The 16,686-nt window shown below is 44.8% G+C and overlaps 1 protein-coding gene and 1 non-coding gene across 2 annotated transcripts; one reads left to right on the top strand and one right to left on the bottom strand.

Moving 5' to 3' along the window:
- Positions 1-977: 977 nt before the first annotated feature.
- Positions 978-1,059, top strand: TRNAS-UGA. Its single transcript has one exon. It is a non-coding gene; the product is annotated as a tRNA-Ser (tRNA).
- Positions 1,060-5,773: 4,714 nt separating this feature from the next.
- Positions 5,774-10,958, bottom strand: MED7 (mediator complex subunit 7). Its single transcript, XM_029051881.2, has 3 exons — positions 10,857-10,958; positions 8,504-8,619; positions 5,774-7,709 (listed from the first exon to the last, which is right to left on the bottom strand). Exon 3 carries the CDS (start codon positions 7,689-7,691, stop codon positions 6,990-6,992), a length of 702 nt encoding a protein of 233 aa, XP_028907714.1. The 5' UTR covers positions 7,692-7,709; positions 8,504-8,619; positions 10,857-10,958; the 3' UTR covers positions 5,774-6,989.
- Between the last annotated feature and the right edge of the window lie 5,728 nt (positions 10,959-16,686).

Here is a 16,686-nt window from a genome sequence, read left to right as displayed (position 1 = left end):
AACGCCGGTTTGGGCAAGTCACTTCATTTCTCGGTGCCTCAGTTCCCTCATCTGTAAAATGGGGATTAAGACTGTGAGCCCCACAGGGGACAACCTGATTATCCTGTATCTACCCCAGCGCTTAGATCAGTGTTCGGCACATAGTAAGCGCTTAACAAATACCAACAATTATTATTATTATTATTATTAATCCCCATTTTACAGATGGGGTAACTGAGGCACAGAGAAGTTTAAGCCTGTGAGCCTCACGTGGGACAACCTGATTATCCTGTATCTCCCCCAGCGCTTAGAACATTGCTCTGCACATAGTAAGCGCTTAACAAATACCACCGTTATTATCATTATGAATCCCCATTTTACAGATGGGGTAACGGAGGCACAAAGAAGTTTAAGCCTGTGAGCCTCACGTGGGACAACCTGATTACCCTGTATCTCCCCCAGCATCTAGAACAATGCTCTGCACATAGTAAGCGCTTAACAAATACCACCATTATTATCATTATGAATCCCCATTTTACAGATGGGGTAACTGAGGCACAGAGAAGGTTAAGCCTGTGAGCCTCACGTGGGACAACCTGATTATCCTGTATCTCCCCCAGCGCTTAGAACAATGCTCTGCACATAGTAAGCGCTTAACAAATACCAACATTATTATTATTACCGTTATTAATCCCCACTTTACAGATGGGGTAACTGAGGCACAGAGAAGGTTAAGCCTGTGAGCCTCACGTGGGACAACCTGATTATCCTGTATCTCCCCCAGCGCTTAGAAGAGTGACTCTGCACAGAGTAAGCGCTTAACAAATACCAACTTTTTTTGTTTTAACAAATACCAACATTATTATTATTGTTATTATTAATACTAATACTAATAATAAAGTCCTTGACAGTGGGGATGAGGAAGGCGCTCCCCGCACCGCTAGGGGGCAGCCGCTCCACACTATCGAGGAAGCCGAGGAGGCGCCAACGGCCGCGCAGCTGTGATGGCCGAGTGGTTAAGGCGTTGGACTTGAAATCCAATGGGGTCTCCCCGCGCAGGTTCGAACCCTGCTCGCAGCGACGCGGTGAAGAATTTTGCAAAAACCTCCCCCCGTAGGGCTGGTGGAAGGTGGGGGGAAGAACAGAAAAAGAAGGCGTATCCCCCCTAAAATCTGGCCGAAACAGCGATTCTATCATTGAACGGTGACTCCTTCTCCATGGACATTAGTGTGACTCTGGGCAAGTCACTTAATTTCTCTGGGCCTCAGTGACCTCATCTGTAAAATGGGGATTCAAATGACCCTGTATCTCCCCCAGCGCTTAGAACAGTGCTCTGCACATAATAAGCGCTTAACAAATACCAACGTTATTATAATACATCTGGAACATTTCATTATCTCTCTGCACATCTGGCTCCAGCAAAGGAGTAAACATTGTACTAGGAATAATAATGTTGGTATTTAAGTGCTTCCTAGGTGCAGAGCACTGTTCTAAGCGCTGGGGTAGATACAGGGTAATCAAGTTGTCCCACGAGGGGCTCACAGTCTTCATCCCCATTTTACAGATGAGGTAACTGAGGCACAGAGAAGTTAAGTGACTTGCCCACAGTCACATACAGGGTAATCAAGTTGTCCCACGAGGGACTCACAGTTTTCATCCCCATTTTACAGATGAGATCACTGAGGCACAGAGAAGTTACGTGGCTTGCCCAAAGTCACACAGCTGACAAGTGGCGGAGCCGGAATTAGAACCCACAACCTCCGACTCCCAAGCCCGTGCTCTTTCCCCTGAGCCACGCCGAATACCATGGTCTGCCCGAAAAAGCTAACAAATGGATTTTGGAGCAAATTAACTAAAGTTATTTTTGAAAGGCTAGATGACTTGATTTAGATTAGCATATTTTGGACACATCATCAGGAGGACTAATTCTCTGGAGAAAGCACTAATGCTAGGAAAAGTCCAGGGAAAACATGGAAGAGGCAGGCTGGCAGCTAAGGCAGCTGGATGGTTAGAGACCCTACCAGCATTGCATAATGGTGGGCCTGGGAGTCAGAAGGTCATGCGTTCTAATCACGCTCTGCCATTTGTTAGCTGTGTGACTTTGGGCAAGACACTTCACTACTCTGGCCCTCAGTTCCCTCATCTGTAAAATGGGGATTGAGACTGTGAGCCCCACATGGTACAGGGACTGTGTCCAACCTGGTTTGCTTGTATCTACCTCAGCGTTTAGTAGAATGCCTGGCACACAGTAAGCACTTGACAAATGTCGTTATCATTATTATTATCACAACAAAAATAGAAGAACTGTTTGAAAGGTAATGAATGGATCATAGAAGATAGGACATTCTGGAGAAACTATATCCAGAGTCGCTTTGAATCAGAAACGACTCGATGGCACATAATAGTAATAGTAATAATAATAAAAGAGTCCAGTGCATTGGAGAAGAGCAGAAGCAAATACCTGCCCTTAAAGAGAAATTGGGCAGCATGCCCAAGGCGAGGAGGGGAAGAGAAATCACAAAGATGGACTAACTAGATGTCCGTGGTCAAAGCTCAAGGCGGAAAAAGTGCAGACTTAGAAGGGCAGACCTGGAAACACACCCCATTTTGAGCCCTCAACAGGAGAATTAACCCAGGACGGCTGCCCTGCTCCCATGCTCGTACCATAAGCTCTATTTTGGGCAGGGAATGTGTCCGCTAATTGTGTTGTCTTGCATTCTTCCAAGCGCCTAGTACAGTGCACAGATAACCGCTCAGTAAGTTCCACTGATTGATTGACCAGTCCTCCCAAGAGCCACGGGACGCCAAGAGCTTGGAACAGTTCTCTTCATATAGTAAGCGCTCAGTAAATACCACTGATTGATGGACACCAAGAGCAAAACCCCATTCCTTGCACGGCAGGTAGCAGGTAGGAATGATAATAATAATTATGGCATCTGTTGAGCACTTACTATGCACAGGCAGTGGGGTGGATACGAGCAAATCGGGTTGGACACAGCTCCTGTCCCATGTGGGGCTTACAGTTTCAATCACCATTTTACAGATGAGGGAGCTGAGGCCGAGAGAAGTGAAGTGACTTTGCCCAAAGTCACCCAGCTGACAAGTGGCAGAGCGGAATTAGAACTCATGACCTTTTGACTCCCAGGGCTGTGCTCTATCCACTATGCCACGGAGCCCACTAGTAGTATGTGGGCAGGGAACGTGTCTCCCATTTCTAAAGTATTGTACTACTTTACAATACTAATACTGTATAATATTCCTTATAGAGGTAGATTGTCTTTGTGAAATGGCTAAGAGTTTTAATAGCTTCACATTTTAAGTGAGGAACATGAGGTACAGAAAGGTTTAGGGATTCACCCAAGGTCCCTGAGTAAGACATCAGCTCACTCTCCTGAATCCTAAATCTGGGGATTTTGAGATTTAAAATGATAACAATTAAAATGGAATGGTAATCTACTTGGGTTAGCTCATATACACTCTTATCTTTACTTCACTTCCCAAATGGCATGGATGGTAAAGTTAGCTGCATCGCATTACCGTAGTAACCCAAGAGCTAATTGCAGAGTAATTTGCCACTGGTAGAAGTTGTTGAGGAGTATCATCAATCAATAGTATTTACTGAGCGTTTTATTGTGTGCAGAGCACTGTATTATGTGCTTGGTATCGTATATTTTCCCTCCATTAAGAATTTCATCAGAAAGAACACTAGTTTGTTCAGTGCTTTCAGCCCAAATCCAATTCCAGTTTAAGCAGCGTGGCTCAGTGGAAAGAGCTCGGGCTTTGGAGTCAGAGGTCATGAGTTCAAATCCCAGCTCTGCCACTTCTCAGCTGTGACTGTGGGCAAGTCACTTCACTTCTCTGTGCCTCAGTTACCTCATCTGTCAAATGGGGATTAACTGTGAGCCTCACGTGGGACAACCTAATAATGTTGGTATTTGTTAAGCGCTTACTATGTGCCGAGCACTGTTCTAAGCACTGGGGGAGATACAGGGTAATTAGGTCGTCCCACGTGAGGCTCACAGTCTTCATCCCCATTTTACAGATGAGGGAACTGAGGCACAGAGAAGTCAAATGACTTGCCCGTGGTAGAGCAGGGATTCGATCCCATGACCTCTGACTCCAAAGCCCATGCTCTTTCCAGTGAGCCATGCTGTTTCTCATGATTACCTGATTACCTGTACCCTGTATCTACCCCAGCGCTTAGAACAGTGCTCTGCACATAGTAAGTGCTTAACAAATACCAAACATTATTATTGCTCCACAAATCTAAGGAGAATAACCATCTTCGTCATTTTGAGGAATGAACTGACCTTGAACTTCCTACTAAGACTGCTTTCGAGTGTGAACTTTCTAAAAAGAGGGCTGATAGTTTTAAGGGAAGATTTCTCAACTCTTCTCCGAACTCTGTAAGTTGTATGAGGGGGTGAAAACGGGACAGAAATTGTTTCTTAAGTTTAAAGCTATACTAATTCACGTATTTGCAAATATATTACATAACATAGACTGTAAATTCGTTGTGGACAAGGAATTTATCTACCAACTGTTATACTCTTCTCTCCCAAGCGCTTAGTACACTGCTATGCACACAATACATACCCAATAAATACAATTGAGTTATAACCTAGTATTCAGAAACTTAAGTGATATTATCAGATATACACTTCAGAAGAAAGGTGTTTATATTCATTCAATCACATTTATTGAGCATTGACTGTGTGCAAAGCACTATACTAAAGCACTTATAAGTGCAGAGTAATAAAACTAAGGTATTAAAGCACGAAATGTTGACATTTTATAAATCCCTTTTTTACCATTCTGTGAAGCTTAGCTTCATCTATAATTTTTCCAGCTTCTGAATCTCTAAAATAAAAAAAAACCTAGGGACAGGGTACAGTATGCTAAATGCTAATACTGAAGTTTCATTGTCTTGCAGTTACAAATGGATCTGTTACCTACCACTATGTAAATAAGATCATCTGCTAGACAGGCTTCAAGAGGGAAGAACGTGCATTCTTAAAACATAATTGTGTTCTTTATGTGTAGTAGTCTCAAGAAAGTTGTCATTATCGTCTTTAATACTCTGCACACAGTAAGCAAATACCATTGATGATACTAAAACAGTAACATTTTACTACTTTCCTTGCAATTAATTTTTTCAAACCTCTGTACCAAAATGCCTCCTTTCATCCAGTGCTCCCCGGGATTACTGGGACATCGACTAAAATGAGTTTATTTTCCTCCTGAATCCTGGGATTTTAGCATTTGCTTTCATAACGTCTCATAATGTAGAGCCACATGTCAAAAAAGATGCTTTGGGATTGTTGATTTTACCCTGCAAATTTTTTCAAGTGTCCACATTAGACACTGAGCCCCAAGAGCTGGGGGCTTTGCTTGGAATCACTGTGCTATTTTGCAATTTGATGCACTTAATACATGACTCATACTTTGTGGGCTATTCAATCAATTAATAGTATTTATTCTAGACTGTGAGCCCGTTGCTGGGTAGGGATTGTCTCTATTGCCGAATTGTACTTCCCAAGCGCTTAGTACAGTGCTCTGCACACAGCAAGTGCTCAATAAATTTGACTGAATGAACACTTACCAGATTAAAGGATCCAGAACAGTTAGAGGAGAGGAAGTGGTGGCAGTAGGTACATACAACCCCTCTGAGAAGTTTGGCCAGGAATCGGAAAGAGATGAAAGAATAGCTAGATAGCGTAGAAGAAGCCAGAGGTATTTTTAGGATGGGGAGGCGTAGGCATGTGTGAAAACAGCACCAGAGTCAACAGTCATGTGGCAGTGAGAGATGTTTATGCACTTTGTCTCCTCGCCCTTGAATCCCACTATTTGACTTAAAAAAACACAGAACCCTTTCCAATATAACATGTAGGCAAAAAGATAAAACTTAAGTGGGTCAATTTTGCTACTTGATTAACAGCTAGAGGTGAATGATGCTCTGGAGAACTACTATGTACAATAAAGTTTTGGGGCTATGTGAATGTCAATTACTTTTGCCATTTTTCTCCCCATTAGCAGACAACAGAACTACCTAGACGTAATGGCTATCCTGTCAAAATGGTGCCATCAACCTAACGTTAATGAAATTCACGTCAAGGCATACAATTCAGTATGGTATCTTAAACCCCAGAGTCAGGCACTGTAAAAATGCGGTAAAAACTTGTTAATTTGAAATCACTGACCACTTTGGTAGTATATATCAATTATTTATCATGGCAACTCTTGTAAATATTTTTATTGGTCTCCCCCATTAGCATATATGCTTCTTGTGGGCAAAGAAAACATCCCGTCTTTGTTCTCTGCTTTCCAAGCACTTAGTATAGTGCCATGCCCTTGAGAGTGCTCAAAACAATACTACTACTACTATCAGAAAAAAGGAATTGGCTGGACCACATACAGATTTTACATTTTTAAAGAATTAAAGACCAATAAGACACCTTGTCAGAAGGAAAATAATGGTTACTTAAAACTACATGCCATTCATAATCATTCGATCAAACTTAAGGTTGTAGTTTATAACATATAGCTTCCGGGAAAACATCTTCTGGACTCCGATAATGCTTTTATGTGAATTATACTATCTACAGAGATTTAATTCTAAAATCAGTAATTACTAATACCTATAACCCCAAAGGTTCTAGAGAATCTTATTTATGATCAATAAAGAAAAGTAGCAATTATGAAAATAAGGGACAAGTTGACCTGGGTTTATTTGGTTTACTAGAGGTTAGACTTTTTTTAAAAATTATATGTATTTCAGCCCAAACAACTGAGCAACATTTCTTCTCTATTTTGGTCAGTTGTAAGAAAGTTAATTTTCACTAGAAAAAATAAAACTTTCTGATTTAGACTTTTATATACACAAGAGTTTCACGAAGTCTAAACCTCTCCACTCTCCAGCAAAGAAAAACAAATCTCCAAGCCTTTCCAACATACAATCCTGTTTCATTTTGCCCCGTAAAATGTTTAGGCAATTACAAACAGAAAACCTTTCAAGGTCTCTCATTCATTTCATCAATTAGGATGCACAAAGCAGCATCTTTCTCTATAATCTGATCTTTCCTGTGACCAGAAATCTCTCTCTGGTGCTCATTCTGTCCAATACAACTGTTGCTGTCATCAGCATCCATTGCTTCAGTTTTTAACTTTAGTCCTCCCTCAGAATGGGGCAGATCATCAGGTAAGGATGCGAGGCAGTTCTGGATCATTTCTATAACTCGTTCCAAGTGTTTCTGAAATCTCTCGGCTGTCTCCAGGCGTTGTCGTTTCTGCACCTCCATCATAACTCTCAGGGTTTCCCTTGCTTGGTGGGGTCGGTATTCATTTATAAGATGATGCACATGGACAAAGAGTAGCTTGAGATCTTCCAGTTTTTCCTCCCTTTTTATACTTCCTGGGCTCCTTATCAAAATATCCAAGAGGTCTAAGAAGTTAATCAGAATGGACATGTTGAGTTTCCTCAGTTCTTTCTTGTGATCAAACTGCATTGGGTGCAATCGTTCGATGCCCTGACTTTCCAAAGGCCGGATAATGAGATCATCACACTGGAACTGGTTGCCAAACATCATATAACTGTCTTTCACAGGGGGTGGGGGTTTAGGAGCTAAACCCTTCCGAATATTTTCATCAGTATATTCCTTGATGTACTGCATTGGAGGTGGAGGAAGAGCACTGACTTGCTGAGGTTCACCCATTGTGAAAAAGAAAAGCACCTGCAGAAACACAAATATACAGTTTTAACAAATTAGGGACTCTACTAAATAATTTTTTTTTGCCTTTTGGGAAAGGTGAGGGATCGAGAAGAACCAGTGCCCATGAATGGTCCACACGTTTGACTGACAGTAGAGAGGGGTGATGAGTGAGCTCATATGCCCTTCCCGGAAAATTTCCAGTCTTTTGGGGAAGAAGAGAAGGCAGATAAATCAGAGCCAATAAGAGCAAGATAAGGCAACTTTTATATCTACCAGCAATTGCACATAGTAAGCGCTTAACAAATACCAACATCATTATTATTATTATTATGAGGGCACGAGGCCTATTCCAAGATCACTGCCGTTTTCCAAAACCCGGTCCCTGCTGAACTATCCTAGTGACTCCAAGTTCAATTAATCAATAGTACCTACTTAGCATAGTGGAGCACTGTACTAAGCATTTAGGAGGTTAAGAGAGAGGTAAAAACCATGTCTGTTCTTAAAGAAATGTGTTTATAAATTCCCAGATGAATTACATGGTTTTAGGGGTGCAAGGTCAAAAACAATGCAACAAGTCTCCCTTGGTGGGGTGAAGGTGGCTACAGAAAGAAGGGATGCCTTACATCACAAAACCCTATCACCATGCCTTTATAGCTTCCTAATTTCACCATGACACCCATTACTTCCTCGTTGTGGGCAGGTAAGGTGTTTATTGTTATAGTGTACTCTCCCAAGCGCTTAGTACAGTGTTTTGCACACAATACACACTCAATACAGATGATTAGATGAATGAACTTCCTCTTAACCTCCCTTACCCTGTGACGTGTCTGGAAAGAAGCGTTCAACGCCCGGCGGGAGATGAAAGACGGAGGTCACGATTAAACCTCCCGATTCCCAGTCCAGTGCTGTGAGCCCTTTGGGGTGCCACCACCTAGAAAAGTAGAACGCGTGCACACAATGGAAATTCTGCAGGATGACTTCAACATGAAGAAACACGGCAAAAGCAGCAGCACGGGGATGTCTCTCTCTCTCTTTGTATCTCTCCCCGCTCAGGTGTGCCCTGTCTCACTCTCCCCAGGTGTGCCCCATCTCTCACTCTCCCCTCAGGTGTGCCCTCTCACTCTCCTTCTACACCGAGTGCCCATTGTTGCGTAGGGATTGTCACTATCTGTTGCCAAATTGTACTTTCCAAGTGCTTAATACAGTGCTCTGCACACAGTAAGTGCTCAAGAAATACGACTGAAAGTGTGGCCTCTCTCTCTCTCTCAAATGTGTCCTCATTCTCTTGCACTCTCCCCTCGGGTGTCTCCTCTGTCTCACTCTCCCCCACCTTAGGTGTGTCCTCTCTCTCCCTCCCCTCAGGTGTGTCCTGTCTCTCTCACTCTCCCCTCAGGTGTGCCTTGTCTTTCTCTCTCACTCCCCTCATATGTGTCCTGTCTCTCTCTCTCCCTCCCTCCCCTCAGGTGTGTCCTGTCTCTCTCTCTCACTCTCCCCTCAGGTGTGTCTTGTCTCTCTCCCCCTCCCCTCATAATAATAATAATGTTGGTATTTGTTAAGCGCTTACTATGTGTAGAGCACTGTTCTAAGCGCTGGGGGAGACACAGGGTCATCAGGTTGTCCCACGTGAGGCTCACAGTCTTAATCCCCATTTTCCAGAAGAGGTCACTGAGGCACAGAAAAGTGAAGTGACTTGCCCACAGTCACCCAGCGGACCAGTGGCAGAGCCGGGAATCGAACCCCTGACCTCTGACTCCCAAGCCCGGGCTCTTACCACTGAAGCCATGCTGCTTCTGTGTCTTGTCTCTTCCGCACTCTCCCCTCAGGTGTGTCTCTCTCATTCTCTCTCCCTTCAGGTGTGTCCTGTCCCTCTCCCTCCCTCCCCTCAAGTTTTCCTCTCTCCCCCCCTCAGGTGGGTCCTCTCATTCTCCCCTCAGGTGTGTCTTGTCTCTCTCCCTCCCTCCTCTCAGGTGTGTCTTGTCTCTCTCCTTCCCTCCCATGTGTCCTGTCTCTCTCACACTTTCCCCTCAGGTGTGTCCTGCCTCTCCCTCCCCTCAGGTGTGTCTTACCTCTCTTACTCTGCCCTTATGTGTCCTGTCTCTTCCACACCCTCCCCTCAGGTGTGTCTCTCTCCTTCTCTCTCCCTCCCTCCCCTCAAATGTGTCTTCTCTCTCCCCACCCCCCCAGGTGTGTCCTCATTCTCTCTCCCTCTCCCCTCAGGTGTGTGAGAGTGTCCTGTCTCTCTTACACTCTCTCCTCAGGTGTGTCTTGTCTCTCTCCCTCCCTCTTCAGGTGTGTCCTGTCTCTCTCACACTCTCCCCTCAGGTGTGTCCTGTCTCTCCCTCCTCTCAGGTGTGCCTTGCCTCTCCCTCCCTCCCCTCATATGTGCCCTGTCTCTTCCACACCCTCCCCTCAGGTGTGTCCTGTCCCTCTCCCTCCCTCCCCTCAACTGTGTCCTCTCATTCTCTCTCCCTCTCTCCTCAGGTGTGTCTTGTCTCTCTCCCTCCCCTCAGGTGTGTCCTGTCTCCCTCCCACTCTCCCCTCAAGTGTGTCCTCTCTCTCCCTCCTCTCAGGTGTGTCTTGTCTCCCTCCCTCCCCTGTGTCTTGTCTCTCTCACCCTCACTCTCCCCTCATGTGGGTCTTGTCTCCCTCCCCTATGTGTCCTGTCTCTTCCACACCCTCCCCTCAGGTGTGTCTCTCTCCTTCTCTCTCCCTCCCTCCCAAATGTGTCTTCTCTCTCCCCACCCCCCCAGGTGTGTCCTCTCATTCTCTCTCACTCTCCCCTCATGTTTGTCTGTCTCCCTCCCCTCATATGTGTCTTGTCTCTCTCACCCTCACTCTCCCCTCACGTGTGCCTTGTCTCCCTCCCCTATGTGTCCTGTCTCTTCCACACCCTCCCCTCAGCTGTGTCTCTCTCCTTCTCCCTCCCTCCCCTCAGGTGTCATTCATTCACTCACTCACTCGATCGTATTTATCGAGCGCTTACTATGTGCCGAGCACTGGACCGAGCGCTTGGAACGAACAAGCGTCCCCTCACTCTCCCTCACCACCTCCCGTCAGGTGTGTCCTTTCATTCTCTCTGTCTCCCCGCCCGCGGCGTGCATTATCTTTTTCTCTCCTCCGGTGTGTCCCGTCCCTCCCGGCCCCCCGCGGGCGGCGCTTCGGCCTCACCGTTCCCGGTCCGGGGCGGCGGGAGAAGTCCGGAGAGGGACGGAGGGCTCCGGGCAGGTCCCGCCCGCGCTCGGCGGCCCCTCCGGCGGCCGGCCCCCTCCACTTCCGGCCGCCCTCTAGTCCCGCCCCCTTGACCCGGAAGAAGAGACGAAAGCCGCGTGCCGATTGGCCGCCGGAGCCGTCCTTTCTACGACAGACGTTTGCTCTCCTTCACCCCCTCCCACCGCGGCCTCCAGCCCGACGGCAACGGCCGCCGCTTGGCGCGCCGAGTCTCTGCGCATGCGCCCGCCGCCGCCGCCCGCGGACTACCTTTCTTTCATTCATTCATTCATTCATTCATTCATTCATTCACTCACTCACTCACTCACTCACTCACTCACTCACACAATACTACTTACTGAGACCTTACTACTACTACTAATTATTATATTAACAATATAATAATTATGCGCCCGCCGCCGCCGCCCGCTGACTACCTTTCATTCATTCATTCATTCATTCATTCATTCATTCACTCACTCACTCACTCACTCACTCACACAATACTACTTACTGAGACCTTACTACTACTACTAATTATTATATTAACAATATAATAATTATACAATATGCAATATAATATATAATATAATAATGTTGGTATTTGTTAAGCGCTTACTAGGTGCCGAGCACTGTTCTAAGCGCTGGGGTAGACATAGGGGAATCAGGTTGTCCCACGTGGGGCTCACAGACTTAATCCCCATTTTACAGATGAGGGAACTGAGGCACAGAGAAGTTAAGTGACTTGCCCACAGTCACACAGCCGACAAGTGGCAGAGCTGGGATTCGAACTCATGAGCCCTGACTCCAAAGCCCGTGCTCTTTCCACTGAGCCACGCTGCTTCTCATATCCTAATATCCTAATAATTATAATATCCTAATAATTATGGCCCCTTGTCAGCTGTGTGACAGTGGCCAAGTCACTTCACATCTCTGTGCCTCAGTGACTTCATCTGTAAAATGGGGATGAAGGCTGTGAGCCTCACGTGGGACAACCTGGTTACCCTGTATCTACCCCAGCGCTTACAACAGTGCTCTGCACCTAGGAAGCGCTTAACAAATACCAACATCATTATTATTATTATTATTTGTTAAGCGCTTACCATTTGCCAAGCACTGTTCTAAGCACTTAATAATAATAATAATAATGTTGGTATTTGTTAAGCGCTTACTAGGTGCCGAGCACTGTTCTAAGCGCTGGGGTAGACACAGGGGAATCAGGTTGTCCCACATGGGGCTCACAGTATTCACCCCCATTTTCCAGATGAGGTCACTGAGACCCAGAGAAGTTAATAATAATAATAATGGTGGTATTTGTTAAGCGCTTACTATGTGCTAAGCACTGTTCTAAGCCCTGGGGGCGGGGAGACAAGGTAATCAGGTTGTCCCACATGGGGCTCACAGTCTTCACCCCCATTTTCCAGATGAGGTCACTGAGGCCCAGAGAAGTGAATAATAATAATAATGGTGGTATTTGTTAAGCGCTTACTATGTGCCAAGCACTGTTCTAAGCACTGGGGGCGGGTTATAAGGTAATCAGGTTGTCCCACATGGAGCTCACAGTCTTCACCCCCATTTTCCAGATGAGGTCACTGAAGCCCAGAGAAGTGAATAATAATAATAATAATGGTGGTATTTGTTAAGCACTTACCATGTGCCAAGCACTATTCTAAGCGCTGGGGTAGATACAAGGTCATCAGGGTGTCCCACGTGGGGTTTACAGTCATAAGCCCCATTTTACAGATGAGGAAACTGAGTCACTGAGAAGTCAAGTGGCTTGCCCCAAGTGACACAGCCAACAAGTGTCAGAGACAGGATTGGAACCCATGACCTCTGACTCCCAAACCCGGCCTCTTTTCACTGAGACATGCTGCTTCTCTAGGTGCCGAGCACTGGACTAAGTGCTTGGAAGGGACAATTGGGCAACAGATAGAGACCATCCCTGTCCAATGACGGGCTCCCAGTCTAAACGGAGGAGACAGACAGCAGGGCCAAAGAGAACAAATCAAAAACAAGACAACATCATCAAGATAAATAGAATCTATTTAGAATAGGAGATATACATCTCATTAACAAAATAAATAGGGTAATAAAGAATATATACAAATGAGCACAGTGCTGAGGGGAGGGGAAGGGGGAAGAGCAGAGGGTGGGGGGGAGCAGAGGGAAAGGGAGGGCTCAGTCTGGGAAGGCCTCCTGGAGGAGGTGAGCTCTCAGTAAGGCTTTGAAGAGGGGAAGAGAGTTAGTTTGGCAGATGTGAGGAATTTGCACAAATCTCACGATTTGTAGTTGATGGGGGCGGGGAATGGAGGGAGGCTCATCCACATTGGAGTGTTGTGAGGGGTTGGTTTATCTCTCCAATTCCGACGAGTGCAGTGCCCTACCTATTTATTAATTCGTCATGTAATCTATGGAGTTGGGGGGCCAACATATAATCTTGATTCCACTTTAATGCATTGAGAAACAAAGAGGACTAGGGATAGCTCAGGCGCAACTAATCAGGGTGAGAACGAATGCTGTAAATCAGCCCTTCCAATCCACTTAATTTCCCATTTGTCTTGCCAGATAGGATAAAAAATAAACTTTCAAGGATGTTATTGTTATTGAACATGAGAGCTCCCTTGTTTGGGCCCAGCTCAGAGACAGGATGGCCAGTTGTCCAGTTTCACACTGGGCAAGTAGGTTTTCATGTGGCCTGGTATCTGCCGGATTTGGACAGAGTGTTGGACACCTTTCTGTACAGCATTCTTATTTTCAGCATTTGGTCTCCCTTTGCCGTGGCTCCTGTCGCCAAATTCTACAATTCAGATGTAGTGTCTAGGGTCATACAGTAAAAGGAAGGGAACACAGGGCTCCTGGAGGAAAAGAGGCTGTCCAAGAAATGCTTTAAGTTCAGAAGAGCTCAGCAAACTTCTGAAAAACAGCTCTTATGACATCATCGTATTAGGCTGTATGGCCTGTATAATACCTGCTTCTAATCTCCAATCTCCATGTGAACAGGGACTGTCTAAACCCACACGTAAATTGTCTTTTACGTGTACTCTTCCAAGTGCTTCGTACAGTGCTCTGCACACGTGTGCAATAAACACCATTGATTGTTACACTTGACATCACTGACATCTCAATACCTGTCAGTACCCGGTATTCCCAAGACCTGTCAGTGGCCAGACTACACAGAGGCCATGTAGGCCTTCCCATACGTTATGGGTATTGTGATTATTGCTATAGTTTAATAAAAAAAGGAACACTTTTCTTTGCTGATTTTAATATTGTATAGTAAAGTATGTGACTGTGAAGACATTGTATGCTGAAGATTTTTCTTATGTCATATGTAAATCCCAGCCCTGTGCTTATTCTAATTTCAGTGAAGGGAGAATAGAAATGATTACCCTAAAAGCCCTATGTGGACAAGACTTTACCATAAATATTAGTAGTAGTATTTATTGAGCACCACTTGGTGTTAATATGGTAAGTGTTTGGGAAGTACAAAATAAAGAAATGACATGACCTCTGCCCACCAAAGCCCCCCCACGCCCCCGCAAATGCTCTGTGTACAACCAACAAAAGTATTTTCAGAGTAGTCAAAACAAATAATTGAATGTACACTTAAATAAACACATATACAAAAGTTAGAGGATAGATAGAAATAAGTTCAGAGATTATTTACGTGGCTGAGGATGCTAAGAAGTCATAGTGGAGGAGGTGGGATTTTAGGAGGGCTTTGAACTTACAGAGAGCTGGAGGGGGCTGCAGAGGAGTCAGGGGAATGTCCTCCCTCATCTCTTTGCCCTTCTCCCTTCTGCTCCCTCTTATCCTTTCTCATATTTCCCTGGCTTTCTCTCTTCTTTATCCCCCTTTCCTTTTAACCTATTTCATCTCTTTTTTTAAAAAAAATCGTATTTGTTAAGCACCCACTAGGTGTCAGGCACTGTTCTAAGCCCTGGGGTAGATACAAGGTATATCAGGTTGGGCACAGACCATATCCCACATGGGGCTCACGGTCTTTATCCACATTTACAGACGAGGTAAGTGAGGCACAGAGAAGTGAAGTGACTTGACCAAGCTCACACAACTGACAAGTGGCCGAGCCAAGACTAGAAGCCAGGTCCTTCGGACTCCCAGGCCCGTGCTCTATGAGAAAAGTCATACTGCTTCTCACTAAGCCAGGCTGCTTCTCTTCCTTTTCTCCCTCCTTTCCCATCCCTTCAGCCTTATCCCCACTTTCTCTGTCGCCTTTTGGCCATTCCCCATCCCACCTAGGTTGAGAAATGCAATAAAAACAACACTTAATGACTCTGGAGCCCAGTGGAAATAATCTAACTGCAGTATTCCTTGCTTGCTATAAACGATTCTGAGCAGCAGAGGGGAGCAGGGAGCTTGGCCTTTGAGGAATGAGCTACAATTTCTCACCAGTAAAACTTAATAATAATAATAATAATGTTGGTATGTGTTAAGCGCTTACTACGTACAGAGCACTGTTCTAAGCCGTGGGGTAGATATAGGGTAATCAGGTTGTCCCATGGGAGGCTCACAGTCTTCATCCCCATTTTACAGATAAGGTCACTGAGGCACAGAGAAGTGAAGTGACTTGCCCACTGTCACGCAGCTGCCAAGTGGCATAGGCGGGATTCGAACCCATGACCTCTGACTCCCAAGCCCGGGCCTTTTCCACTGAGCCACGCTACTTTAGCCTCCTCTAGAAGTGTGGAGAAAGAAGGTAATATGTGTATTATCAGAAACCATTTTCAGTTACTTTGCTAAATTTTCAGTAGTCGGAGAAGTAAGAAAAACTTTAAAAGGAATTGCTTTGTGCCAATACTAGTTGTAGGTTTGAATGGGCATTTCAGATGACAAGGTCTCTGCTTTAAGAAGTTCATAATCCAGCAAAAAAGACTGATGAACAGATATGATTAAACTATTAAATGAAAGTGCAAGGATAAAAATGTTGTATCTACTGTATTAATGAAGCAGTGATTTTTGGTTGCTTACATTGGTTCATCAAAACCTACTCTTTCCAAAAGACTATTTGATGCTGAATTGTACTTTCCAAGTGTTTAGGACAATGCTCTGCGCCCAGTAAGTGGTCAATAAATACGATTGAATGAATGAATGAACATTCCCACATTAATTTAATATTCCGGGATTAACACCTGATAATTTCCTTTAGTATTTAGTTTTATACATTTTTCCTTAGTAGTCATGTGTATATCAACTTATGCTAATGTTCTTATTTCTCTGTTTACCTTGCCATAAATGTCCTGCTATCAAGAGTTATAGTTTTGTTCTTTACTGTTTGTAAATAATTTGTGTCTTTCAGGCTTCCCCATTAAATAGTAAACTTCTTGAGGGCAAGGACCATCATTTCTATTTTTACTGTGCTCTCCCAAAGCCTTTTTAAAGAGTTCTCTGCCCACAGTGGCTGCTCAATAAATATTATTGAATGAATGAATAAATGAGTGAATGAGTGAAATCTGAGATCATGTGTCCTTTACCGTACTCCCCTTGGTCAGGTTTCTTTGGCCACCTCTTCCACTGTTGCTGCCAGTTCCGTCCTCCTTCCGCCTCTCCATCATTTTTGGTACACTGAGACCAGGATGTACTCAAGCTTACAGTGAGATGTAGAGGTATTTAGGGGATTGGAATAAACGATACAGTGGGGAGAATGGGAATTAAATTAGAAAGGCTTCCCTTAGGGGATAGATTTTTAGTAGTTCTTTGACTGATGGGAGGGAGGAAGGAAATACTGCGAAAAACAGGTCAGCTCTTTGGCTTTGATAGTCAGTAGGCAGTT

Source organism: Ornithorhynchus anatinus, chromosome X1, assembly GCF_004115215.2.
Source record: "Ornithorhynchus anatinus isolate Pmale09 chromosome X1, mOrnAna1.pri.v4, whole genome shotgun sequence".
Taxonomy (NCBI): Eukaryota; Metazoa; Chordata; class Mammalia; order Monotremata; family Ornithorhynchidae; genus Ornithorhynchus; species Ornithorhynchus anatinus.
The sequence above is the reverse complement of the archived record's forward strand: the minus strand, read 5'-3'. Positions and strand labels throughout refer to the sequence as shown.